Source organism: Melanotaenia boesemani, chromosome 13 (assembly GCF_017639745.1).
Source record: "Melanotaenia boesemani isolate fMelBoe1 chromosome 13, fMelBoe1.pri, whole genome shotgun sequence".
NCBI classification, from domain to species: Eukaryota; Metazoa; Chordata; class Actinopteri; order Atheriniformes; family Melanotaeniidae; genus Melanotaenia; species Melanotaenia boesemani.
This window is the reverse complement of record NC_055694.1, coordinates 19,289,735-19,316,499: the sequence shown is the minus strand read 5'-3', so window position 1 is coordinate 19,316,499 and position 26,765 is coordinate 19,289,735. Positions and strand designations below refer to the sequence as shown.

Here is a 26,765-nt window from a genome sequence, read left to right as displayed (position 1 = left end):
TTAAAGAGTAACGAATTAAAGTATTATTTACTATAAAAGTCACGTCGTTAAAATAACACATTACTAGTAATACTAGTTGGGTAGTAACATGCTAAGCGTTACTACACAACTATGAAAATGAATTACCCTATTAAAAAAAACAAATCACAATGAAGGCAAAAAATGGAGGAAATAACTTGCAATATCAGCAAAACATAACTGTGTCACATAATTTGATGTGACAGAATATTTTGCAAGTTGTTATTTTAGCAGAAAGGCTAATAAAAGAAACGAAAAACAAATCTCAAAATGCAAATTTAGAAATATGGCGATTAAGCTATTTTAATGAAAACATAACTCCACAACAAACAAAAGGTTTGTGACATAATTTATTGTTGTGCAAAATAAGAATTAATTTCATTTTATGAAAAGATTCAGTATAACACATTTCTATTTATTACATGCTTTAGACATGAGATGTGAATTAGTAATAAAATACAGAGATAAAAATGGTTCAGCATATCAAATTTCTGTGCTGTATGAAATGACCTCGGCCAGTTGTCCAGCAGGAAGCCAAGTGGACGTTTATTTGTGTTTCACAGAATAATTACTAATCTGTGGGTGTCCTAACCAAAAGATGCTTCTGTAGTGAAGTTTCTATTCAAATAGTTAAAAAACAAGACAGAAAAAATCTAACAATTTTAACAAACGGTGCACAAGTGTTTCTGCATTTGACTCTGGCCAGTTCTGTCCAGAGTTGATCTTGTATTTAATTCTATTTACAGGCTTTTAATGGTGGCACTAACAATAAAATGATTATTTTATGCTTCCCTGCAGTTTTTTTTAGAGGTGTTGCTATTAACAATAATAAAGTGCTCAAAATACCCTCTACCTTTAATTTGCATTCTAAAAAAAGTGCACCATGCTGTCTTCACATTCTTTAGGCACTGTGAGTTTGTAGTTTTTGCAGACTAACTTGTAATTCTCTCCATTATTGTTGTCCCAGTATTCAGCCCCACAGACTCTGTAGAGAATGGCAAACTCTAAAAGTGCTCCTGGGTTCAGAAATGGTGGAACTGGCAGATGAAAACGAAATGTATCACAACTAAATTGTTCCCCTCCTCCTTCCCAGGTTTTTGTAATGGTGGACACCCAAGAGGCCTTTGTTTCTGTACAACTCTTCCACTCTGTAAATGAGTAACGAGCTCCAACATCTTTCTCAAAGTTTAAATTGAGGACTTGGACAATTCCGATAATACCTAGTTCAAAACACAAAACTCTCTCCAGGCATACTTTCTGTTCATGGAGACGATGCAAGAATCCTGGCTGGTCGCCTGGTTGTTGGGCAAAAACTGGCTTCAGATATGGCAAGGAAATCTCCAGATGTCTTCTATCTGCTATCTCAGCACCCATCAACAACTTAAATGTGACATGTTGTGGCACAAATGGATCCTCCCCTGATCTAAAAAGCCGGACGTCTTCCAGGTCCAATCCCAAAGAGTCAACAAACCTTACACCAATATTTCTACATCGTTTCTTTTTCTTCTCTGTGGCAGATGGCAGAGAGCGTGACCGCTGTCGGATGATTGGCTTAGGTGTGGGCTCACAAGAGAGAAACTGGTGCAACTCTTGTCCTTTTGACAGAGCGGCTCTGGGGCTTGGTGGTCGTATTGGGACAGGCTTCTTCGGTGCACAAGGTCTATCAGCTTTAAGAATTTCAGTCAGGTTAATAGTCATGCAAGGCCTTAAGACACTGCTGTGTCTGGACATTGGTTGCTCAGATTTTGACGGGAGAATCTTCTCATTTCCAATAAACCACCCTTTATCCATGTTCTGCATGAATTGAGCTTGTGCTCACCTGCATTAAAAGAAAATAGATGTGAAGCAAAATAATTAAGAATGTCATGTTCATTCCCTCAAATTCACACCAGTCAAAACCCTCATGAACCAATTGTAACGTTTTGCATTTTTTTTTCCTTTTTTCTTTTTAATCTTCAATATCGTTCTAAAACTTTGACAAGCTCTTACAAAACTGGCAAAAGTGGGCGTGTACTCTGGGAGTACGTGCCTGGAAGCACAGTCTATTTTTCTCTAACCAAACATTTGAAGCAGCATTAAAAATGTTCATTTAGGGCTTAATATAATAAAACTTGACATACCTCACAATATAAAGGTCTGAAGCATTAGCTGCATGCAGGATGAAGGATGTGGCTCAAGCTTGATCCTCCATTTAAAGTAATATTTTTCAGAACTGCGCGTTTCCGTGCGTCATTTACCCTCTACCGCTGGTTTCTATCATGGAACCTGATTTGTAAGCGGTAGGAGCATGCATGCATCTAGCTTGAAGTCGATATAAATCAGCTAACATGCGCGCAGCTAACAGGAAACAACATACGTACTAGAGTTTCTCTCATGTCGCATGGGTGATTGAGTAATTTAAGGTTTACACTTGCATGTATATTCACTGATGTTTAATATTTTATTCGGAAACGGTAACTGCCACTTTTCCGCCTGTGTCTTCAATATTTTGGGGTAATAATTTGACTTTCAAAACCTCGCTTGCAGTGGATTTAAATGTCGGCAGGTATGTTAGTACTACAGGTCCCATGATGCACCTCTGTCACTCTCTTCTACACGGGCAGCAAGCCAGTCAGCAGCAGGTAAACAAACCTATCTGACTGTGGGAAGAGGAGCCAAACAAAGCGTCTGCGCTGTTTGACCGTGTTGCATTTGCAATGGCGAAAATGATGACACTCGGATAAGACGCACGTCTGCTGCCACCGATTCAATAAAAAAATATATTACTGCAGGTTTGGTTGCGAAGAAGGTCGACATCAAATAGGACACGTTAAACAGCAAAGGAGAGGCTGATATCTGCGCATGATGCATTGCAGCACTTTGGAGAAAATGAGTAATTTTAGCCATATTCTCAGACTAGAGTGTCTGATCCGAGATGTCGGTTGGCTTCTTTAGCTACCGTGTGATTTAAAACCCGTACTGGCCTCGAAACAACATCCTCTGTGGTGCAACATGGGCCCCATCATGCAGGAACGCACAGCATCCACGACACTGAAACGCGTCGTTTCCAAAGAGAAGATACGGGTTAAGAATACTGAAAATAACGGCACAGTAACCACGTAGGCCTCTTTTTCTACTCTTTTACAATGGCAGTTTTACAAGATTGTCAAGAGGTAAGCCTCACAAAGTGCTATCATGTTTCCACAGTTCAAAGAAGGGTAACAAGATGAAGAAAGCAGTGGGTCAGATGAAAAATGGCCTCCCAGGACCAGGTCAGGATAAGGACACAACAACAGCAATGCACAGGGTAAGTGGCTGACATCCTGATAAATTATAAAAGATCATTTTAATTTTTTTTCTTTTACAGTAGAATAACAATAAATAACCAATTATAAATAACAAATTAATGATAGAAATGAGAAAATAGTTGCAATGTTGCAGCATGTGCTTTGGTTTAAACGTTACAACAGGAGTAATGATGCAGGTAATAATTAACATTATTATTACTTTACAGGGTGCACAATCTAAAGGCAGCAGGCTCAAGCATAGCACCACACGGAATACAAACAAAGTTTCCAGGTAAGAGAAGAGAAAGGTGTGCATTATTTTTCTGAACGTGTCCCTTCAGATACAATTAATCTAAATCCTCAACAGCTCTCCCCTGAACTTCTCTCCCTCTCTTTATAGTCCTGAGCAAGAAAGAGAACTGAGACCTCAACTCCGCAAACAGTCAACTGCACACGGGAAAGAGGAAAAACTAGAAAATCAGCGGATGTCACAGTGCAGCAGTGAGCTCCCTCAAAATCGTCAGGGAATGGGAAAAAACCGGCGAGCCCTCTCCCTGCCTCTTTCTCCGATATCAGGGCTACGAAACCCAACAGCTCAACTTCTATCACACTCACCAGCCCCCACCCCAGAAGCACTACAGCAACACTACAATGACAAGGAAGACGACACTGACAGTGCCAGCGATTTATCTGACTCAGAGAGGCTGCCTGTTCTGCCCTCTCCATGCACCCCCTGCACTCCTCCTCACCTCAACCTCCGGGCAGAGATCATCAACACTAACGACTTTCCCCCGGACTTTCCAGGACCCCTTGGGACACTGGGTGATGAAGATAAGAGTGAAAAACCCAGCTACAGTTATCCAGACTTTCTGCCTCCTCCCTTCAACAACTGGAGTCTTAGACAGCTGGCAGTGTTTCTTCACACCGAGGGTCGTGGTGCCCCACGGCCAAAGCCTGTGGGGCCCTTAGAGAAGTACCTCGAGAGGCTTCTGCAGCTGGAGTGGCTCCAGATCCAAACAGTGCAAGCAGAGAGCAGCCGTCCACCTGGTAGCCGCACAAGGCCACAAAGCTTTCCCTCAGCCACCACTGCACACCCAACCAGGCCTCATACAGCACCATCATCCCGACTCAACTCCCCCAAAGGGCTGCGGCACAGCCAACGATCCTTTCCATTTACGCCTGTAAACAACCCACCATCACCCGCCTCCACCCAGCACCAGCTCACCCGCTTTCCAGTTTGTCCACATTGTCACATTCGCTATCCACTGTGTAATGGCAGCTGCTCTGCCTCTGTCTACCAGCGCCACTCACGGCTCAGCCCACTGCTTGAGCGCAGAGCGCGACCTGGGGCAGCATCAAAGAGAAGCAGCAGTGAGACCCGAGCAACCTCCACAGAAGGTAGGAGCCCAGGAGGACAAGGGGGGGGTGGAGGAGGAGCCCAGACTCCTGTTAGCCCATCAGCTGGTAGGAGTCATCTCAGACACATGCAGGCTGTAGGTAATTCCCGTAAGCAACCCCTGGAATCTAACACTAACCAGAACAGCAGAGGTCAGGTGAGGAAAAGCCGTGTCAGAGCTAATTCTGAGACAGATGTTAAAAAGGAGCCAGGTCCAAATAAAGCGTCAAGTGCAGAGAAACGTGGTCTTGCTGCTAGTAAGAGAGATATCATCACCTCTAAGAGAGAAGAAAAGGACTGGCAGAGGACGGAAACAGGAGGTCAAGCTTCTAAAACTGCCATGAAAAGAGCTGCTAAAGACCCAGCATCTCTTGCTAAAGCGCCGCCTAGCGGTAAGCAGAATAGTAAAACAAAGAATGTGCACTTTGTTGTAAAGTAATCTTTATAGATCTGCAGTATAGTGCTACAATTCATGGTTACTTGGTGAAGGAGCTTAAACTTATGCTTGCTTTCTGTGTAATCAGTGTAATGCTAACATGTTCTAACTGTTGTACAGAAGTCTAAACAAGTCAGTGGTGTACAGCCCTAAAATGGATGAAACTCAGCAACTGAGCAGCTACAGTACACGGAGAACAACAATGCATTTCATTCAAGTGTACAGCTGTGTTTAAAAGGAATGCTCAGTATGAACCTGAACACATCTAGGATTATAAAACCAGTCTTTAATGTAAACTGAATTCTACACTTGCAAACATTCTCAGTAATCTACTAATATTGAAATATGGATAGAATAGGAATCTACTGTACCGCTTAACAGCTTCAAGCATAAGTAATCCATAGTGGTGTTTAACAAAGATCATTGCATTTCATTCATCAAACACTTGAGGAAATTTTGAAGTGGAATGCATTTATTTTACATGGTTTTATTTAAAGTGATGTTGGTTTTTATTCTTTTGTGCCTCATGTTTTCAAACATGCTCAGTTAAAGCATTTCTGTCTGAATGGAAGGCACACTGGAGTGGTGCGTTACTTTAATACTGCGGATTGTTTCTGATACTTTGTGCTATGATTTTACATTTTTTGTTACAAGGGCTTTTCATGTTTGAACAGCTTGAATTGTAATCTATGATAATATGCTGTATTTTGCATAGAGCTGAGCTCTTCCTGTCATTGAAGATGATGTAATGTTTGCTACGAATGTAAATGCATATTTTTCCAGATTTTATATACCATAGTTATATTTATGAGAAGTGTTGTGGTTGGCTTGTATTTGTCATTCTCTTCATCATGTTTACTTTGTTGCACACAATAAGAAAATTTTATGTCAAAGAGCTGAATGTACCTTTGTCTCTTTTGCTCATTCCAGTCGTTCGATGGGATTTGAACACATGATAGGCTGTAACATGGTGATATTGTATTTGTCACCTCCACATTCCACTGCATACTTGACGTCTGTAAAACACTGTTTACATTAGAGTGCTTTATCTGTTTCTTGTGTAATTTTTAACATGTGTACTTGATTCATAAGAAAACTACATTAATTTAAATGTGATGTATTCTGACTGCACTTACTTATTTAATTTCCATGTAAAGTATCAAAGCCATAAGTAAGGGGCCAGGACAGGCAATATTATTGAAAGTGTGTACACTACATTGACATGCACGCTGAAAGATTGTGATATGTATTTTCTCAGTGTTGAATGCAAGTGTTTGTAAGGCATAGAAATAAATAAGTGAAATATAAAATTTGGACTGCAACTGGCTCAGTGACACACCACAATCAAAATACTGTAAACAAATACAGTTTGACATAGACATGAGGACATTATCATACTTATAATGGTTCAAATTACTTTTAAGAACATTTAATTAACATATTTAAATATTCAGATTTGAACCAAGACTGATGTCCATTAAAGGCTCCTCTTCCACCTTAATGATAAACTGTCACATGTACTGCTGAAGTGGCTGGTTAGAAATTCTTGATGCAGTTACACCTTCTTCTGAAATGGGAATGGTTTCAGTAGGAGGCGAAGCTGCTTCTCTCTGTCATTCACACACCCTGCAACAAAGAACAGGTTTATATTTACATTTAGTCTTGTTGCCTCATTAAGTTTGCATTAACTGCATTGTTCAGTTACCTAAGTGTGTGTTGGCAGTGAAACATGAGCTGCCAAATGTTTGTAGGTTGACATCCTCTCTATAGACGGGCCCATCATTCCACATGAGATCATAGCCTCCCACTCTCTTTTCCTTGCCAGTGAGTCTAATCGGAAAAAGGGAGCACTTATCATCTCTTGCACAGCAGCATCTGTACATCTTCACCATGTTCCTTCAAACTTTATGAAATGCACCTCCAGAACAACAACAACAAATAAGACAGTGCTTCCTGATTTTTTTCTTTTAAACTTTTTTTTTTATGTCTGTGATGGATTAGGAGCCCTCATACCTTGTTCCATCATGACAAAGAGGCAAACACATGGTGTGAATGTTCCTTTTACCTTCCCTCCATATCAACAACATTCAAAGTGTCCTCCAGCAGTTTGCACTTCATCTCATAATCCTCTTGACTACTGGGTGTCTGTGATGGAGAAGCATTCACTTCAATTAACCACCTGTAAAGAGATGGAGTGCAACAACATTCAGCAAACATTTACTTAGCCTTTCAAGTGGGCACTAAGTTTGTGCAAGAGGACCAGCACACAATTAATTGAGAATTGTTGACATTTGTGTAGCCACAGAGCACTCCTGTTAGTGTTATTTACAGCACTTTTGTTGAATATTTGTTAGCTTAGCAAATATATTGAGCAAATTTATACTTAATGTTTTATTCATTTAACCTGGCAGGGTTTTAGGTATCAACATGGGCAAATCCACAAAGTGCCATAATGTGTTTGTCTGCATATATTCCTGTATTTGTGGGTATGCATACCTTAGTAGTGCATTTTCAAATTTTAATTTATATTATTAAACAGACTCAAGTCCATAAATACATAAGACATGAGAGAGAGAGAAAGAGAGAGAGAGAGAGAGAAAGAGACAAAGAGAGACAGAGAGAAAAATGTATAAATAATAAAATCACATAAAAGATAATCAAGATAAACTAATAATATAAAGACATTTCAGCAAGTTCATCCTCAGTCTGGATGGGTAACAGAAACTACTCTCAGAGGGGAATATGTGCAGCATAGGTGACGACTTTGATGGCAAGCATCAACACTTACGGTTTAAGGTTCTGATCCAGTAGTATGTCGTAACCATAGAGCTCAAAACAGTGTTTGTCATTTATAATGACTTTTTGCACACTCTGCAGACTTTGGATGAAGATGTTATCAATCTCTTTAAAGAGGGTTTCCACAAGCTCTCTACCATGCTTGGCAGTCAGATATCTCCGTAGCTGTTGTATCTGCCATTTGCATCCCTTTATAATGATGGACGTAAAATAGAGCAAGTGAAACACAATGTAAAGGGTTAAAAGAGTGAACTAACATAAATAGAGCGTAACAATATCTATAATTGATTTTTGAACTTTTTGGGATACACACCTTTTCTGGATCATAGTCAGGTGCTGTCTTTTGGACAGACACATTGGTAAGGTGCATATCTGAAATGTGTCACTAAGGATGATTTAAAAACTTTAATGAGCATCAGCATCAGAAATTGAGCCAAACTGAGCTGTTCAAAATAGATTTTTACTAAATAGTTTATCGTAAGAAACAAGAAACAAGAAAAGACTTTTAAACAACCACAGCTTTATGACACAAAAAAGGGATACACTTATCATCGATGCTGCTAAGGGAAAAGCGAGTGCTTGTAAAGCGGGCAAAGCCATCCCGATATAGCCAGGCTTTCAAAGGAACATACTGAAATGCAAACACACAGATTCACTCATTTCAACATATAGTGAAATGCATACTTTGCATCATACACTGTAAATTTCAAGGCTCAGTACATACTGATGTGACCAGGACATAAACTCTTAGATCAAATTTCCTGCCTGCAGAGACAAAAAGCCCAACAAGTAAGAATTTTCAATCCACAAGTGATCACTAATCATTATCATTCATTTCACAATAACAACCTGTTTTGAACTTTTGATGCCTTTTCCAAAATAGTTTTTATAAGAAAATCATATTAATTAATATCATAAAATCAGTTTATTACCATTTATTAAGTAAGGGTTCTCTATGTAGCGTTGTGCTACATAGTTTTCCACATGTGTTGCATCCTTCTGTTCTTCTGCTCGGGAGCTGTCCTGTATAGAAAAGTTTTATCAGTCTGACTCAACAGCTCTGATTGCAGTTATCTCATTTAAAACCACTCCCATGATAAAATAAATAAATGTTACCTTCCTCCATTCAATAACATCTCTTAGTTTCCTGAACAGAAAAATCCCTTTGCCTTGAGACTTTGCTACCTAAATAAACACATTAGTTAATTTCCCCTAATGAAATAACATTATTTTAGTTTCTGCTGTCATCCAAACACATAGAAAAGATTCTTGTCATTACACTGGGTTACATCTATTGTTTACTTTAGCTCACCGGCTTCATTATCCAGGTGCTGCCATGGCTTCTATTGAACTCCTCTACAAAGAGATGGTACTCACTAGGCAGGGCAAAGGTGCATGGAAAAAAATCACATTTGGATGCCACATTTGGATCCCTTTCAAGATTTTTCTGGTACCTTTTCAGGTTTTTCACCATGAGATTTTTGCGCGTCAGCTGTGATATAAAACAAAGAAACATAGAATATAAACACATATTCATTGCTGCTAAAATCTTCTAGTTTATAGTCATAGCATGCAGGATTGATGCTGCCTCACCTCGTAATGGTTGCGAAAGTGATTTATTCTGACATGTTCTCCCATGTATGTATGATCGAAATACTCTCTAAGCCAGCCCACATCACACCAGTAGAAGTCCCACTCTCCATCACTGCAAATAGTAAAAAATATCACACACAAGAATAAAAAAAAAAAAAAGACAGTGAAAACTTGGCACCTTTTCACAAATATTTTTTTAAATAATATCCATTAAAACGTACTCTTTAACTTCAACCCAGTTTGGTCTTTGGCGCAGGACATCCTGTATAGTGTTGATAAGGCCACATTTGTAACGCACACAACTTCTGCCCTCCCTAAAGAAACATGTTAACACAGTCACTGTTGTCTGTACTTGTGGAACATGGATAATTCACAGCCATCTTAATAAACAACACGCACCGTTCCTCACTCTTCCCATTTTCACACAAGCCTTTGTTTCCAGATGGCTATAAAGGTAAAAAAAACAAAAAAACAAAAAACAAATCAACTTTTCATAAATTGTTTATTGTAACTAAGTTAATTTACACAAGCACTGTGCATTTGCACAAAAATTAAACACTTTTATTCTAATTTATTTGGGCTGTCTTCATGACTTTCTTTTCAATTCTACAATATTTAAAAAAAATACTGCAATGCATTTATCTGTAATGCTAAACACATCCTTTATTTATATTAATTTTATATGTAAAACTTACAACACATTAGATTTGTAAGAAATCAAATTAACCAACAGTTTATCAAAGCATTGCTGAAACAACTGTTCATTTAAATAGCTTACAGAAAATTAAAAACTGTTTTGATAACTGCATTAAGGGAGGATTTCTATTTTTAACCATCAGTTAATGAGGAAAGATAGATCATAATAAAAATAATCAGAAGCTAAAGTTGGATACATTTTTTTATATCCCCTTAATCTAAACCGGGGATCACAAAATTTATAAGGCTACTGTCCTGCAGGTTTTAGATGTTTCTCTGCTCCAACACACATTATTCAATTTAAATTGATCCAACAGCTTCTTCTCGAGGTAAATACAATGACCCATGAATTTGTGTGTTCAAGCAGGGGAATAAGCATGAATGACAGTGGCCCTCAAGGACTGAAGTTTGACCTCCCTGATCATGTCAAGAATGAATTTGTCTTTTATGACACGATTGCCATTAACCAACCATGCTAACTACCTCATTACTTGCAAACTATTCCAATTACATAGAAATGTGGCCTTATTATATCCACGAACAGTTAACAACTGTATTTTGGCTTCATTAATCCATAACATTTTAAACTTAAAAGGCAGAATTCTGCTAATGCGCAGTACGCTACTTTACATGTACGTGCTATTAAAGAAAAGCCTAAAGGACAACAAAATGCACCCCTGCTTTTTGTTTACCTTGTACTTTGACATGGATACGCTCAGCGTCAAATAGGAAAGAAAGGAAGCTAGTGTTTCATTTATATTTAGCAGCCTCCCAAGTTAGTGAACCTTTATAAATTTCGTTGAAGAATCTCACAACATGAGGTTGTCATGGTAATCTCGAAAGCGGCCACAGTGAAGATTGTCCAAATAAGCTTCCGTAGCACACAAAAAAAAATCCTTAAAGGTAATTTAAGCTGTTTTCGTAGAGGCTGTTTTCACGAAGATTTTATTTATAAATTTTTTTCGAGAAGTGTTGGTTCAACAGTAGGATTATTCTTAAGGCATTATTTCGTGGTTCAAACAAGGGACTTCAGTCTAACTGGCCTTTCTAATATTGCTCTGTCACCACACGATGGCACCAAACTTCACCTAATTAAGCAGAATGGCGCTCCTTCTGATGACCTTTATCATCATCAAGTGTGTAGATGAAAAATCCCCTCTTAATTAAATCAGTCAAAATGTCAAATTATTCAATTATTTGATCAAAAATAAATATGAATATCAAATAGATTAAACTCATAAGATATTACACTTAACCTTCATGTATTCATGTTGCAACTACTGAAGGCAAAACATGACCTGTGGACAAATGGCAGTGATTGAGTGCAATTATTTACTGTGAAGAAAATATTATGAAAATAAACCAAACTGTCTGGAGTTGAGAAACCTGGTTTGTACCTAATCTTTGATCCCATGCCATGCTAAGCTTCACACCTTCTATAGCTTACTGAGATAACACACTATCCTGCATATTGAACCCCTTGCTTGTCGGCAAATGGACTGGATCTAATCTGTTTACACTTCTTTGAGACACAAGCCTGTCTATTTTCAATCTGCATAGCATTCCTGAAAAATGTTTGCTGGTACTTGTATCATTGATTGATCATTGGTTATGTTTGTTCGATATTGACAAGGTGGGTTGGGAAACAACATTTATTTCTGAAGCTCAGTCTCTACACAGTTCATAAAAACATTGACAATAATTGTACTTAATGCCTTGTTGTCAATATTATAAGAGCAGCTTATACATGACTCAGATTCCAGTGGGAAGTAAAATAAATACATAGCTCACCATTTCTTACAGATGCCTTTTTCCTTATGAGCCACCCACGACTAATCAAACAATCTGCCATATTTAATACTCTGACACAAACAGGATGGGCTATAATTAAGAGGGCTAACTGTTGAATTTTAATATGTGTGTGGCCAACTACCACAATGTTCACAGTGGTAAAGACCATAAGACAGGCAGCTCAGCAGTGTGTAAGAAGGCTGTTTAACAAACTGAGCCAAAATCTTGAATTAAAATATCTCCACTGTGCAGATAAGATACTGTATTAAGTGTTTTATTTTTATGTAATTTCATGGAAATTACAGCTGTTATAAAACATATCTGGTTTGAAGAATAGATTTACTATCAAGTGTTGTCATTTGATCATTTTAGAATTAATTTTTAGCAGCATAAGAATGAAGGATTGACATGAAGATAGAGTGAAATGAGCACACTGCTGCATGTCAAATCATAAACAGATGGTTGCAAGATGGTATCAATTTTCCTTTGAACTTGATTTTGGACAAATCTATGACAAGATACTGGAGAAATATATATGTTCATTTATTCTTTATGCACCAATAAATAAATGTTTTTGGCCTCTTGGTGTAACAAGGACTGGTTGCAGTATATAAGAATGTGTCGATAGCAAAATATATTTTGTAGGGGTACCAAAAATAAATTACTCAAGTACGCCAACACACACCATGTATATTAAACAGATCATTCAACCACAAATATTGTTTTGGAGTACAATGTATTCGGCAGGTAATTCCTTAAAATATTTCAGTATCTTCATACAACAAATTCATTCCTTATTGCCAGTTCTGCAGGTCACATTTTTAAGTTCACTTTATGTTTTATGAGACGTATTCTACTCCTCAATGCTTTTTACTATATGTTTTCAGTACCCTGCCCTTGCAAAACTTTGTTTCTTAATCCCTAGCAATTGGTAAATACACATGGGCCTTTCTAAGGTCAGCCTCTGAACAATCTTATTTTGGGGCAGATTCCCTGCATTTGTGTCTGTGCTACATTTAAGGTTTGGCAGTCATACCTCGAAAAATCTGCTATCTGTCTCCAGTAGTAGCTGTACGTGTTGTGCATAAAATTTTGGTTAACCACTCATCCTTATGCAACATGAGGGGGGAAAAAAAGAAAAGATAACAACTCTATGGTCAACAGTATCTTGGAATGAAAATTGTTTATGAGGATGAACCCATGATAGGTTTATGTCATTTAACATTCACCTCCTGTTGAAAAAAAAAAAAAAGAAAAAAAAGTTAAATTCCAATTTATTGTCCTATTTAAAATGTCATATTGAATCTTGATTTTTTTTTATTTAATAGGCCATCTGTATCTGCCTTACTCTGACAATACTGGTTTTCCCACTGCTTTGGTTTTTCATAAATCACCAAAACCACCACTTATTTTGAAGCACCTCACAGGTCATGCATTTTTCAGACGATGTTAGTCATTGGCCCTGGTAAACTGTACGTTCTTCGGCAGCTAGACCACAAAGCAGGAAATCCAGCGATCCAGGGCATCAGCTGCAATCCATTTGAGAAGTATGTTGCTGACTTTAGTGTGTTAATCCTCACCTTGGAATAAAAGTCTGTTTGGTGGAGAGTTCAGCTCCAATCCACATATTTCTGTGGAGTCTCAGTAAATTGGTTCAAGCCCTTCTCCACATGCAGAGGAAACACCTCCACTGTGTCACCGCTTTAGGTCAAGATAGCAAAGGAAAGAAAGGGTTAATCAAGCTATTATAATGGGCTTGGGAAGTATGTGCTTGACAATAAAAAAAAAAAAAAGTAATTTTGGTAGCAGTAAAATACAGTTACCCTTCTCTCCTTGGTTTATGACCACATCCAAAAAAATTAAATGTGTTTAACTGTATTTACATTATCCATCTATTAGCTACAAACGCCTAAGAGACACAGCTACCCCAGCTCATATGACAGCAAAGTCACAAATCCATGGCTAACACAAAAAGATAAGCAACCTCTCGTGCTCCCATTCACACCTTTGTCCAACAGAATTAGCAGTCAACCCAACTTATGCATCTTTGGACTGTGAAGTTAACGGGAGCACCTAGAATAATACAACAGATCCCAAATAACCAGCAGGTTTAACCCCAGACAGTCTCAAGTCTTTTGAGATGACTAACCACTGCACTATGTTGCCACCCCCATTAGACGTCACTTTATCATACTCATTTCAAAAGGCTTACACATCTGTAACCTCTAAGATGTTAAGCCACCTGTTTGTTGTTTCTCTGCTCCCTTTCTCAGTAGCACCGAAACATTTCAGGGGTAATGAGTGTGCAAATCCCCAGGCTCTGCTCACAAAGAAATGTTTTCTAATAAAACATTAGAAGGCCCAGAAAAACAGGTCAAAGTGGTAGCTGGAATGCTTCTGAAATGTATTAGATTCCCTAATGTTTCCCAGTTCATACAAGAGTTTGTTATGAAGAGTTTTCCTCTGTTGAAAGGGCAAATACAATCAACACCTTGCAAGATAATATACGCAGGAAAAAAAGTGAACACAGAGGACTTGTGTTATTGCAAAAAATTTCTGTCTGACCTCCTGTGTCAAAGTGGATGCAAAACGGAAGGAACCAAGGATTCTTCCAGATTAAAACAGTCTGGGAAATGCCAAAAACAAACTTTTGGGAAAACGTAATAGATCCAAGAGTAGATCCAAGGTGGAAATGGCATAAATACAGAAGCCAAGAGCAGCCTTGCATGACTGTTTTTTTTTTTAACTGTTATCTCGAGATAAGTTAATTTTATTGTTATCTTGACAAAAGGAAGTTTGTTTTCTCAAGATAACAAAATAATTAAGGTGGGCTCAAAAGTAAATGGTTTTATTGATAAAAAAAAAGACCCCATGACAGCTGGGGAGTGGCTACAGTCATTGTTTATAATTCTGTGCATGAGAAGTAAAATCAGATGTATTGATCAGTGATGGATATTCCTCGATCTGACACCAGTTTGCATCTGTTGCTGGCTTGACTGTACTGAGGCATTCCCGTACAGACCAGCTCTGTACTAGGATGCCCCTTGGACCCACCAAGCTGATGTGTTGGAAAAGAAGAAGACAATGACTAGCTCTAATCCTGGTTAAAAGACAGTTCCCCTTCCTGCTGCCCCACACCCCTCCTGAACACTGACAGCCCAGCAGAGCTCCATCAGGGACAGACTGCTACATCCACAGCATGAAGCTACTATTGCCAGTCCTTGATTCCTACAGCAGTTATACTGGAAACCAGCACTGCTCCCAGTAGACCACAAACACACACAAAAAACACCAATATAATTAATTAACATACATCCCTAGGAAAAGCTGCAGCCCAGTCATGACCCTGAATTTGAATAACCTATTATCTTGAGAAAATAAAGTTTGTTTTTTCAAGATAACAAGACAAATTATCCCGTCATCCCAAGAAAGTGGTGTTAAAAAATTTATACGAACGTGACTGCTCTCAGCTTCCATACATAAATGAACTAAAGAAAGAACTAAAATGTGTTGCACAACGCAGCAAGAAGAAAGTGAAAAAAACTTAATAAAATGAGGCCTACTTTTAGGTTTTCCACCCTCAATCCATTTTATTGCCTTGATCAGCAATGCCAAACCAAACTATCCAGGGAGATTTTGTTCCATGCTTGTATAGTTTTCACTGCCCACTTAGGGTAAATAACCAGCAGAGAACCCACACTGCAACATCAGATTCAATACACCAGGAAGCAAGAGGTCCTGCACAGTTTGCACACATCCTGAGACTACTAAACCACACACAGTCAATTTTCTGACAGCATTCTGTCTCCATAACTTTGGTCAGGAGAAAGAAAACAGAATATGGTCTTAATTTATCTGGAATTCTCTCTGTTTCACAGCTTGGGAATTGTGCCAGAGATCTTGGGTATGGCATAAAACCTTAGCCTTAGGGAATTTGGGAGGGGTCCAGGGGGCAACATGAGTCAGAAAGATTTGGCTTTTGTGGATGCTTCAGTAAGAAAGTACACATCCAGGACACTTACTGGTTTAATCCAGAGAGAGAGAGAGAGAAGGTAAACGGTTTTGGAGAATGTGTCATTATGTCTACAAGCTTAAACTTTTTCACGAGCATATGTGTTTGTCACAGGTAATTGTAGTCTATGTCTTTGTATATTTAACCATATCAGTTTCAGGAATTACTTGCATGTAAACTTTCCTTTAAAAAAATCTCTTTAATCTTTAAGCAATTAATTTCACAAATGAGTTACAGTGCAACTAGATATGGACATTAATTAAAAAGTGATCAGATTAGCACATTTCCACTTTATTTCTCTGTTGTACACTTTGCAGTAGCCTCATGTTTGGAAGAAATGACCACTCCATGGGGCCGCACAACTGAAAGGAAATTAAAGTTGGAGGCTAAGGGAGCTAAGCTTGTTTTCATAACAGTTATCTGTTCATGGCAATGGGTACCACCTCCATACACCCCACAGCCATCTCTTCTGTGCTTCTTCTCAGTTTGATTGTTTTGCTTTGCCACCTCTTGAGGCATTAAGCACCTTCATCTACAACAGCGGTTCCCAACCTACTTTCCTTGGGGACCCCCTTGATGCAAATACTAAAAAGCCATGGACCCCCTACTCGACCCCGTGCTGAAACCATGCTTGGTTTTATGCTTTCAAAAGAAAAATTCTCACCATAAATAATGTATTCTGGCTGAGCCCTGCCCCTCCATAAATCCAAAGTTAAATTAACAACATATAACCTTAATCTTTTTTCTTAAAACAGGGACAATGTGTGGACACTACTCACAATAGCTCTTAATGTTCAAAGCCTTGAGGACCACCTGTGTTCTTCAGCTGACCCCCTTTGGGGGGCTCCACTGATCTACATCATCCTCCACCTACAATACTTTATGCATATAATAAGGTTTCCCCATTGAACTCTAACGATTACCTAATATGGTTTGAAGAAGTTGTGCTTATGAATACAGTTGAGGCAGTATAAAGTCAAACTTTAATAATTAATTTTCTTCCCAGCTCTGCCTTTGCAGCACTTTTGGTACACATTGGCTTCAGCACCAGGAACAGGGAACAATTCCTCGATTAAACCTGATTGGCATTTTATATTAAGCTGCAAATCAGTCTGTGACTTCCTGACTTATAGCTAACATTTATCACCATACTCTTCTTTTAGTGAAACAGAATTTGACTGCAATTGCGTGATTGATTGGAGCAGTTTGCAACATTCCTGTGTAGATCAAAAAACCACTGGTTGATTTGGCTTTGTATTCAGGATCAGCATCCATGCCACAAGACCTTCATCTCTACAACGTCTAACAGTTGAGATGGTCTGTATTGGATTATAAGCTGCCCTGACACCATTCCCATACTTTCCACTATCTATCATAAAGGAAGAGGTTAATCTTTGTCTCACATATCTATGCAGGTGCAAAGTGTGACCTAAACTTTTGCATTCTTTTCAGTGAGATCTTGTGACTGTCTGGAGCAGGGGTGTCCAGCTCAGGTCCTCGTGGGCTACAATCCTGCAGGTTTTTCATGTGTCTCTGCTCCAAAAAAACAAAAAACAAAAAAAAAACAAACAAAACAAACAAACAAACAAAACAACAACAACAAAAAAAAAAAAACATAACAGTCTTGTCTGAGAAAACATTTAGGTAATAGCAGGGAAAATGATTTGCTACCAAAACAGGCTCAAATGCAATAAGAGACTTTAATATAGTAAATATGCCACATATATCAACATATCACCATATATCTGTCACTGTTAGTATTTTTTGTTTGCCTTTTTGTATTACCATTCAAAACAAAACTAATTGCAAAACAGCTAATTTAAATAACTGGATATAATTGTTCACAAGTGATCTGAACTGAGTAAAAGAAAACTGGCTTCATACAGAGCACTTATCACAAGTCCTCCCCCAAACCAGGCAAAGGTTCTAGAGGGGAAATCTGACTCTTAGGTGGGCTCTGCCTGAAGTATTCATGACTTAGAGGCAGGTTTGTTTACATTAGCTGGATTACAAACTTTAATCGTAGTTTAAGTGATATTCGATGTTCCTCTGGACTGACGTGCCAATCTGCCCAGATAGTTTTCATGAAAGCAGACTGACTGACTGAAGTCTGCTTAGCCTAGTTGATTTGCTAAACTTTCAGATAGTGATTGTGTTGTAAGGTGTGCAGCTTTTCTCAAAATTAAAGCAAAGACAATGAGAAATAAATTAAATCTATCACGCGCAGAGGCGACGCAGCTTACTGTGCTCTGCAGTCTGCTGCTGCTGCATGAGACACAGTATATAACCAGGAGTGTTAGGGGAGGTGTGGGCGTGTACCCATGACTCTCCTAAGCCCCATACCTTTGATTTGGGCTTTTAGAAGGCGAATTGACACTGAGGATAATCGTTCTTCTCTTTGCTCCAAAGATTCTCTTTTCTCTACGTTGACACTAAAAGAGTTAACAATTTCAATTAGGGAAATTGTTCCATTTGGCTTAATTGCGCAGGTTGCATGTAGAATTTATAATATACAATTGAGAGCGCATTTCCTCTTCTTCTGTTTTTCCCGTGTGGACCATGTGAGCTGCTTATGGACCTATACCAAATTAAATGGATATGCATGGTCATCCGATTATGATTTATTTTGGGAATATCTGACATGGCAAAGATGCTGTCCCTCACGAGAATCACGCTATTCAAAATGCTTACATTGATTCTCTTACAAGGTAGGTTTACATTGATAAAACAAACATGCAAAAACTTACACGCTAGATTATGTGCTTAGAATGACTCTTAATTTTGATATTTTACTTATTTGACACACTTCTAATAAAGGTGTCTTGATGTCCCACGTGATACCCGAGAGCAATCCCAGAAGTCTCTCAGACTCAACGATGTTTGGCTCCAGGGTGCCCAGGGGTTCACAGCTATCTGACACCACAAAGTCCCGACAAAAGCGCTGCACCTGTTATTCCTACACGGATAAAGAGTGCGTCTACTACTGTCACTTGGATATCATCTGGATAAACACTCCCGAGTAAGACATGCGTCCTTAATCTTCTTTAAAATAGGAAAGCTGTAATTTCTTAAAATCCAGCATGCGCAACATTGCGCAAGCATCTAGCACTTGCAATTCATTTATACTAACACACTGCAGACAAGTCACACCTGGCAATGCGCCCTGAGGCGATAGACAATCATGGTTCAAGTGATGGCAAGCCCAGTGGAGAGCAACTTGTTCTACTATGGTTTGAAATCAGAGAGGTGGTGGTAAACATTTTAGTGTGCCAGGTCTTTTTCCTTTTGCTTTTATTATTATTATTATTATTATTATTATTATTATTATTATTATTATTATTATTATTTTATCACAGTGTGGCCCATGGCCGTATGTGCTCAAGAGAGGATCAATATTTAATGATTTGTTAATAGCCTTGTTACAACTTTAGGGGAAATGTATTTTTGAGAAGGAAAACTAAGAAAAGAAGAGACAGACATTTTATTAAAGAAATACATCACTTGCAAAATCCTATCTGGATTTTTTTTGTACTGTAAGTAACAAGATGTCTTGTGAAAATTGTTCTTCACAATTGCACAAATTTCAGTAAGCTCTTTATACATTTGAGGCAAAGAAAGACAGAAGGTGAGAATCAAGAAAATAGCATAAAACGTGGAGATTTGTTAACCCAAGATATACTGCTGTTAAAAAAAGTCAAAAAGTTTAATGAAATGCTAATGCAAGGAGAAGGAGGACATTCAAGAAATAATGCAATTAAGGGCTTGTATTTGTCAATTTAGAAGAAACAGAAAATACTAAATGAAATCAGTACTGGTGATACCACCATCAAAACAACAGCTCTTCTCAAAGCATGTGTGCAGCTTTTCAAGGTACTTTATACTTCCAAGGAATTCTGTTCTTGATTTTAATAGTCCTTTTAGTCTTCTGTTGTCAGTTGCTTGACAGATAATTTTCTGTTAATCATTGACATGAGCTAAGTGTCGACATTGTGGTCTGGAGGTTGCCAGACTGACAGAGATGGAACAGAAATTTCTGGAACATGTTTTCATGGGTGGGTGAAAAATAAGTAAATTGATCATTATCCTCATGGTGGAATTTAAACTATAATATTCTAATTGCTAGCATTGTGCCACAGTTTTATTGTAGTATTGTGGTATAAATCTGCCCAAAATAAGACTTAGTGTTGCAATTTAATTGCCTCTAAATTTCTAACATTTTGTAGAGCCCGATATAACAGGAAAGACCTGGGGAAGCTGCATGACAAAGCAGTTGTTGTTAATAGTGGCAGCAATTTTACTCTGGAACTACTGATATATTTATATTTCAGTTATTTTTAGTAAATGACATATGACTGTTAGCAATTGTAGGAGGCCAGTACTGGCTAGATTTAACACATCTCAACCTCACATGTTATGTTAGCCTGGCAGATAATGAGGAATTATGAAAGTAAATACAATAGTTGATGTAATTTCATGCAGGCAGCAATTTTCTTTCCACAAAATGTGCTCAACATAGGCAGGCATACCGCAAGTCTAGTAGGAGTACCTTAAAATATAACTTCTTACACCTTTTTGCCAGGACTGACACCTTCAAACCACATCATTGACAAGGCAGCAGGAAAGCATTCCCTCTTTTTCTGTCTTCTCATGCCAAGATTGCTGTAGGCTGTCTCAGATAAACAAGCCATTTTATTTCTTCTTAGCAAGTACAGACAAATTGACTTACTTTAAATGCAGAGTTATGTACCGACCTATTCAACAAAGTTGTTATAAAAGCAAGAAATACATTGTGAAATATTTATTAAAATATTTTAAGTATGATGATAAGGTAAAAACAAAAAAAATAACAACAAAAAAGTTGCTTCCTTTGATCTAGAATGTAAAAAAAATCTAAGTAAAAGAAATACATACATAGTATTTGTATGTTTTTTTTTTATTGTGCTCTGCCAGGGGATTGCAGTTGTAAATTGACCAAAAGCTCTGGTACGATGCAATAAATGGAAACCTTTATATTTGAATTTGTACATGGTTCCTAATAAATTAAACATAATAAAAAACGCAACCAATGCAAACAACACCATGGTTATAGGTAATTTGTGGTATTAGTTTGTACATGTGGTGTGTGACTTCTTCCTCTGAATGCAAGTGGATTTATAAAGCTCTCCCTCCACCATCTGATAACTGCCCTCAGTTCACATCAACATTTCCAGATTCCTTTGTGATACATTAAGCCTAAACTCTGACTCACAGCTGCCACTTCACACTGAATAGGTGGAAGGTTTAAAGGTCTTTTACCCTAAGGACAGTCTGGTATACAGTTGCAAACAGGCAGCTTGAAGGAGCAGGCAAGCAAGACAAAGTGGAAGCAGCAGGCAGGATGTCAGCAACACTGCAGGTATTCAATCAGACACAGGCAGCAAGCAGTCTGACATATTCTGACAAGTCCACAAGAGAAAGCTATTTATCTGTCAATTGATCTTTTATTTCAAATGACAAATGTAGCCTTTTCACCTTCATCTGCAGACCTTCCTGCACAACGCCTGCTGGGATACTCACGAGCAGATTAGCTTTCTTCTTTGACCTTTAAGACCCTACAAGCTGCAAACACATTTGGCTTTTTTTCTTCTTATAAAATTAATCGCAGATGGCTGAAAACAGATGAGACAAAAGAGAGAAATATGCCAGCCTGACAGCATAGATGTTCCAGATGGAAGAATTGGCAAGAACAGTTTGTAGTGTCATAGACTTTCTGACTTGGTATAGGTGATCTATGGAAGTCACATGTCAGGGTTATTATTCTTGTTCACCGACTTCTTTGGTCTATCTGTATTGGTGTTCTATGAGCAGTTCTCACTGCTCATTAAACCAAAAACAAATGTTTAAAGGTAATACAACCTGTTGAAGGTAAGACATTGATCCATTTTGCAGTATAGTTGTACAAACCTTAAAAATATCATTAAAACTTTGAACATTTTCAGAAACTTTATCAGGAGCTGATGTTAAAAGATGACCTTAAAGGTTTTAAGGTCAAAGTTTTACTTCTCATTTTACCTCCTGCATCTTCACCATCTTAAAAACAGGCCTCTATTTGTTGTTCATCTTAGGCGCACTGTGCCTTATGGCATGTCCAACTACAGAGGACTGCAGAGAAGGAAACGTGATGTTGGTCTACGTTTGATGGACCGTGACAGGCCAAAGACACAACGCTGCATTTGTGCTGTGGCCAGTGCAGATCCTGAGTGCCAGGTTTTTTGTCTTTCAAGGTAAGAGGAATACTCTGTTAAAAGATTGAAAGTTGTTGTTTCACCAACACATCAAGCCAATTAAGTGTCTTAATTAGCACTTTCAGTTACGTTTCTTTCATCTATCAGTATTGTGCTAAGTCTAGGTTACAGTCTAAATAGTCGTGCGCAATGATGTGTTTTTAAAAGCAAACAAAAGAAACTATATAAAAAGGCAAAGTTCAAATATATAAGAATAGCAGACATTTTTGCCTGCATGTTAACTGAACACCTCCCAGACATACTCTATGTCTTAAAAGAAACAAAAAAAAGCTGTACAGCTTGTTTTCTGAAAAAAAAAAAAAAATGTTTATATACATAAAAAGACAACTTTTGTTTGCAACAGAATATACTAACTGAAAAATGTATTAGGTATCCTATTATATTACTATATGTGCCTCATCTATCTATCTATCTATCTATCTATCTATCTATCTATCTATCTATCTATCTATCTATCTATCTATCTATCTATCTATCTATCTATCTATCTGATAGATATTTGGTATTGTGAGTCTGTACAAGTTTCCTATGAGGGACAATAAAATTACTTGAATGTGAATTGTTTTTTTTCCCCAAAGCTCCCACAAGCCAACCAGGAGTCTCCACAGAGTCTCTGGCCTTGGATGACCATTTTGCGCCTCTCAAGCTTCTGCTCTTCATCTTGGGTGACTAGACCCCTCCTCTTCAGCCCATTCTCATCACTCTCCGTTTGGTGTCTTGCCTCCCAGGTACACACAGTCAAGGGAAGAACTTCGAAGTTGAACACTGCCAACATTCCTCAACTTCAAAACTCTTGGAGCAAGTTCCGTCAGGCCAAGTGGTTTCAAGAACTTGTCTGCAAACTCCGTACTGATCTCTTGAGGCTATTCTCTTTCTGTTCCCTCATGAGAGCAGCACAGGGATTACTTTAACCATAATATCATTGTAGCAGCCAATGACCTGGCTCATGTCAAGCTTAATCAGACGAAGTCTTTGGTTTCATACCTAGTGTTGTGGGCTACACTTGACTTAATTTTTAAAAACAATGAGATAAGCTAATATTGACATATAAGGGACAACAAAGACAGTTCAACTAAAGTTCCGGAAAGCGAAAAATACCTGGAGGAGTCATGGAAAGAAGGAGTAAGGCAAGATATTGTGGCTCTAAAATGACTGAAACATGAGAACGAAAAAAAGGCGGTTGAGCTTTTGGCCACATATCTTATGGGGTTGGCAGTGGTATTGAGCTTTGGATTTATCCGATTATTTACATTTTTATACAAACCATTGTTTGTTTTTTCAGCAAAAAGTGTCATTTACTTGCTGAACACAAGAAAAATCCTATTTAGTGTAATTTTCCCACTGGCAAACATTGTTCCTGTACATCCTGAATGAGCCAGCCCTCTTCCTGATTTATCTGAATAAGTAATATGTGGCTCTAAGGTTGTTTAAAGCGGTGGATCTTTTTAAATATTTGGCTCAAAATATTCAGTAATCAGTTTTATATTTTTCTAGCTGATAACAAATCTCATGAATCAATCAAGGCCACCAGAGAAGAAGTAAATATATGAAATTGTATTGCCTATGTATTCACAGCCTGCTTTAGCAGATTCCCATGAGTCATTAATGTGCCCATCTATTTAAGGAAAGTACTCAGCATTTGTAATATACAATACAATATTTGTTAGTAGTTGACAAGAAGAATGCAAAATTATGCTAGCTGTGTTCTTTAAATGTTCTTTTATTTAAAAACGTTAAGTTCAGAAGTTATGTTACCCTGAAAATAACATAACACACAATGTTCCACTGCAGTCAGATGATAGTGTTTTTTGTTTTTGGGGCCATGTGCCCTCCCAGTGACTAACAGTTTAATCCTTTCAGTTTCTTTTGACTGGTGCAGAGAAATGTTTGCACCTTGAAGAGTTTTCACTATCTGTAGAAATAGTTCTCATGTCCCAAGAAAACTGCAGTATATCAAGATAATATGTATTAAAATGTAGACAGTCTTATTTGTTGCTTTTTTTGGTAGCATTGTGACCCAGCAAATCAAACTGTTTATGAAACTATGTATTTTACTCTATTTGTATGGTAGGTATTTTCCTCTTTACAGTATTTCAATCACCTAAAGCTGTATTTAAAATAAATTTTTATGAATTACTCACTGTTATTTCCTCAAAAGAAAAAAACAGACACCAAAAACATTAAACAGACAAGTATTTGTTAGTGCTTTTTAGTTTATTTGTGGTTAGAAGTAATTGAAAGCATTCCATGTGAATGGAATTAAATATAAGCAGGTGTTTCAAGACAAAACACCCCGGGCTTGGCGTAGTCTTTCCATGGGACCCTGAGGCTTAAACTGGGATTTTTGTATTTATAAGAAATTTATAGGGAATTTAGTACATGCACTTGTCATGATCGGCAAGTGTGTGTATGTGTGAGAAGGAATGAAGAAAACAGTAATATATACATACACAAAAGCCTAGAGGTTTTCATACCTATTTGACCAATGAGTTCTTCCACACTGGAAGTTACATGAACAGCAGCCAAAAGTTAAATTCTCTGTTAGAGATGGTATTAACAAAGTTTAATTATTTCCATACAGTTGCCTATACTTTTAGGTCTATGGAATGTTTCTTTTTGGGAGTTTGAAACCTTCATTATCAGCAATGTCTTCCATGTTTTTGGGGCTGGAAGGCATTCCTTGCTGTACCTTTGGTCTTTGGAGTCCACAACAGATTTTTAGAAGAATTCAGGTCTGGATTAAGAATTTCTTGATCACTCTGACTTCGTGTTTTAGATAATCCTCTAACTGGAAGGAGCATTTCTATCCATGGCCAAGTTTTTCTTCAGAGTAGCTGATGTTATCCTTTGGAATCATATGCATTCCTAATTTTTCAAGGTTTATCCAAGGTCAAATGATCATCCCATGGCCATCCTCATGAATCTGGGCAATCCTGTCAATCAACACCTCATGGAAGACTCTCCAACAGACAGTGCACAAGGCATCTCTGCTTTACAAAGAAAGACACACACAAGCATGCCTAGCCTTTATAAATCTCACCTGGATGAAGAAGAAATAGTGTTTTCAGATGAGATGAAAGTGGAAGGAGGCATTCAACTTCAACAATGTTGTCTCTATGGTTAAGTATAACAAAGGAAACGTAATGTTTGATGCAGAAGGAAAACATCATGCAGTCAGCATAAAAAATTTGGCTTGACACTGAACCGTAAACAAAATACAGCCAAAGTGATCAAGAAATGGTTAACAGAGAACATACTTATTTTATGGGGGGAATCAGCCAGACATGAATCCCATCCAGGATATGTGAGGGATACTGAAGATCTGATTGATGGCAAGATGATCTCTTAGACAGGTGATGTGGAAAAATGCTTTGCAGGCAAAAAGATCTTCGGACACCAACTTGATGAATAATCAAAAGTTTATTACAAAAAGCATCAAAAACAGATCTGAGCAGGTATGGTATTAGTGAAGGAAGACAAGATGGCAAAGAACTTGCTAGAACCAATAGAACTGATCATTAATACTTGCTGTACATTGGGGCCGCTATCATTCATCACATAAGACAAATTAATTTTTCACTTTTTTTGTAACTTGATATCCAACATTAAAACCCACTGCGTTATATGTTCTGTAAAACTGTAGTGTTTTTCTTTGGAAACATTGTAATTTTTATTGATAATAGGGAATAATAGAGCACCATAAAGTTTATCCATCCATTTTCTGCCGCTTATCCGGAGTCGGGTTGCGGGGGCAGCTGCCTAAGCAGGGAAACCCAGACTTCCCTCTCCCCGGCCACATTCACCAGCTCATCCGGAGGGATCCCGAGGCGTTACCAGGCCAGCCGAGAGATGTAGTCCGTCCCGCGTGTCCTAGGTCTTCCCCGGGGCCTCTTTCCGGTGGGACATGCCCGGAACACCTCACCAGGGAGGCATCCAGGAGGCATCCTAACCAGATGCTCGAGCCACCTCATCTGGCTCCTCTCGATGTGGAGGAGCAGCGGCTGTACTCTGAGCCCCTCCCTGATCACCGAGCTTCTCACCCTATCTCTAAGGGAGAGCCCGGCCACCCTGCGGAGAAAACTCATTTCAGCCACTTGTATTCGGGATCTCGTTCTTTCGGTCACTACCCACAGCTCATGACCATAGGTGAGTGTAGGAACGTAGATTGACCGGTAAATCGAGAGCTTTGCCTTTTGGCTCAGCTCCCTCTTCACCACCACAGACCGATGCAGAGTCCGCATCACTGCAGACGTCGCACCGATCCGCTTGTCGATCTCCCGCTCCATCCTTCCCTCACTCGTGAACAAGACCCCAAGATACGTGAACTCCTCCACCTGGGGCAGGACCCTATTGCAGACCCAGAGAGAGCACTCCACCCTTTTCCGGCTGAGGACCATGGTCTTCGACTTGGAGGTGCTGATTCTCATCCCAGCCGCTTCACACTTGGCTGCGAATCGCTCCAGTGAGAGCTGAAGAT

The 26,765-nt window shown here is 38.4% G+C and overlaps 4 protein-coding genes across 8 annotated transcripts; 2 read left to right on the top strand and 2 right to left on the bottom strand.

Moving 5' to 3' along the window:
• Positions 1-361: 361 nt before the first annotated feature.
• Positions 362-2,297, bottom strand: ppp1r3da (protein phosphatase 1, regulatory subunit 3Da). The gene is made up of 2 exons (XM_042003564.1): positions 2,139-2,297; positions 362-1,837 (listed from the first exon to the last, which is right to left on the bottom strand). Exon 2 carries the CDS (start codon positions 1,816-1,818, stop codon positions 886-888), a length of 933 nt encoding a protein of 310 aa, XP_041859498.1. The 5' UTR covers positions 1,819-1,837; positions 2,139-2,297; the 3' UTR covers positions 362-885.
• A 279-nt stretch (positions 2,298-2,576) lies between these two features.
• Positions 2,577-6,426, top strand: fam217ba (family with sequence similarity 217 member Ba). 3 transcript variants are annotated; one of them, XM_042003560.1, is made up of 5 exons: positions 2,654-3,116; positions 3,205-3,304; positions 3,512-3,576; positions 3,652-5,072; positions 5,237-6,426. In XM_042003560.1, exons 1-5 carry the CDS (start codon positions 3,010-3,012, stop codon positions 5,242-5,244), a joined length of 1,701 nt encoding a protein of 566 aa, XP_041859494.1. In that variant the 5' UTR covers positions 2,654-3,009; the 3' UTR covers positions 5,245-6,426. The 3 variants fall into 3 exon arrangements, with proteins under 3 accessions (XP_041859493.1, XP_041859494.1, XP_041859492.1); XM_042003559.1 differs by having other exon boundaries at positions 2,577-3,116; positions 3,685-6,426; XM_042003558.1 differs by having other exon boundaries at positions 3,652-6,426.
• Positions 6,427-6,526: 100 nt separating this feature from the next.
• Positions 6,527-11,023, bottom strand: ttll9 (tubulin tyrosine ligase-like family, member 9). Of its 3 annotated transcripts, XM_042003562.1 has the most exons (15): positions 10,894-11,023; positions 9,905-9,951; positions 9,727-9,819; positions 9,506-9,617; positions 9,367-9,404; positions 9,225-9,288; positions 9,029-9,097; positions 8,845-8,935; positions 8,637-8,677; positions 8,456-8,543; positions 8,226-8,284; positions 7,905-8,101; positions 7,182-7,295; positions 6,822-6,946; positions 6,527-6,742 (listed from the first exon to the last, which is right to left on the bottom strand). In XM_042003562.1, the coding sequence occupies exons 1-15, from the start codon at positions 10,906-10,908 to the stop codon at positions 6,672-6,674; spliced, it is 1,224 nt and encodes a 407-aa protein (XP_041859496.1). In that variant the 5' UTR covers positions 10,909-11,023; the 3' UTR covers positions 6,527-6,671. The 3 variants fall into 3 exon arrangements, with proteins under 3 accessions (XP_041859496.1, XP_041859495.1, XP_041859497.1); XM_042003561.1 differs by having other exon boundaries at positions 9,225-9,404; XM_042003563.1 differs by lacking the exon at positions 9,727-9,819 and having other exon boundaries at positions 9,225-9,404.
• Positions 11,024-18,382: 7,359 nt separating this feature from the next.
• Positions 18,383-24,411, top strand: LOC121651746 (endothelin-3-like). Its single transcript, XM_042004153.1, has 4 exons — positions 18,383-18,712; positions 18,822-19,023; positions 22,109-22,267; positions 22,867-24,411. The coding sequence occupies exons 1-4, from the start codon at positions 18,646-18,648 to the stop codon at positions 22,913-22,915; spliced, it is 477 nt and encodes a 158-aa protein (XP_041860087.1). The 5' UTR covers positions 18,383-18,645; the 3' UTR covers positions 22,916-24,411.
• The last annotated feature ends 2,354 nt before the right edge of the window (positions 24,412-26,765 follow it).

Coding starts and splice junctions, on each gene's coding strand:
- ttll9 (XM_042003561.1), bottom strand. Junction 9,405..9,505: donor ACTTTCGCAACCATTACGAG/GTGAGGCAGCAT, acceptor TTTATATCACAG/CTGACGCGCAAAAATCTCAT. Junction 8,544..8,636: donor TTTATGTCCTGGTCACATCA/GTATGTACTGAG, acceptor TTTGCATTTCAG/TATGTTCCTTTGAAAGCCTG.
- fam217ba (XM_042003558.1), top strand. CDS start 3,010: ATGGGCCCCATCATGCAGGAACGCACAGCATCCACGACACTGAAACGC. Junction 3,117..3,204: donor AATAACGGCACAGTAACCAC/GTAGGCCTCTTT, acceptor ATGTTTCCACAG/TTCAAAGAAGGGTAACAAGA. Junction 3,577..3,651: donor AATACAAACAAAGTTTCCAG/GTAAGAGAAGAG, acceptor AATCCTCAACAG/CTCTCCCCTGAACTTCTCTC.
- ppp1r3da (XM_042003564.1), bottom strand. CDS start 1,818: ATGCAGAACATGGATAAAGGGTGGTTTATTGGAAATGAGAAGATTCTC.
- LOC121651746 (XM_042004153.1), top strand. CDS start 18,646: ATGGCAAAGATGCTGTCCCTCACGAGAATCACGCTATTCAAAATGCTT. Junction 18,713..18,821: donor TACATTGATTCTCTTACAAG/GTAGGTTTACAT, acceptor CTTCTAATAAAG/GTGTCTTGATGTCCCACGTG. Junction 22,268..22,866: donor CAGGTTTTTTGTCTTTCAAG/GTAAGAGGAATA, acceptor TTTTCCCCAAAG/CTCCCACAAGCCAACCAGGA.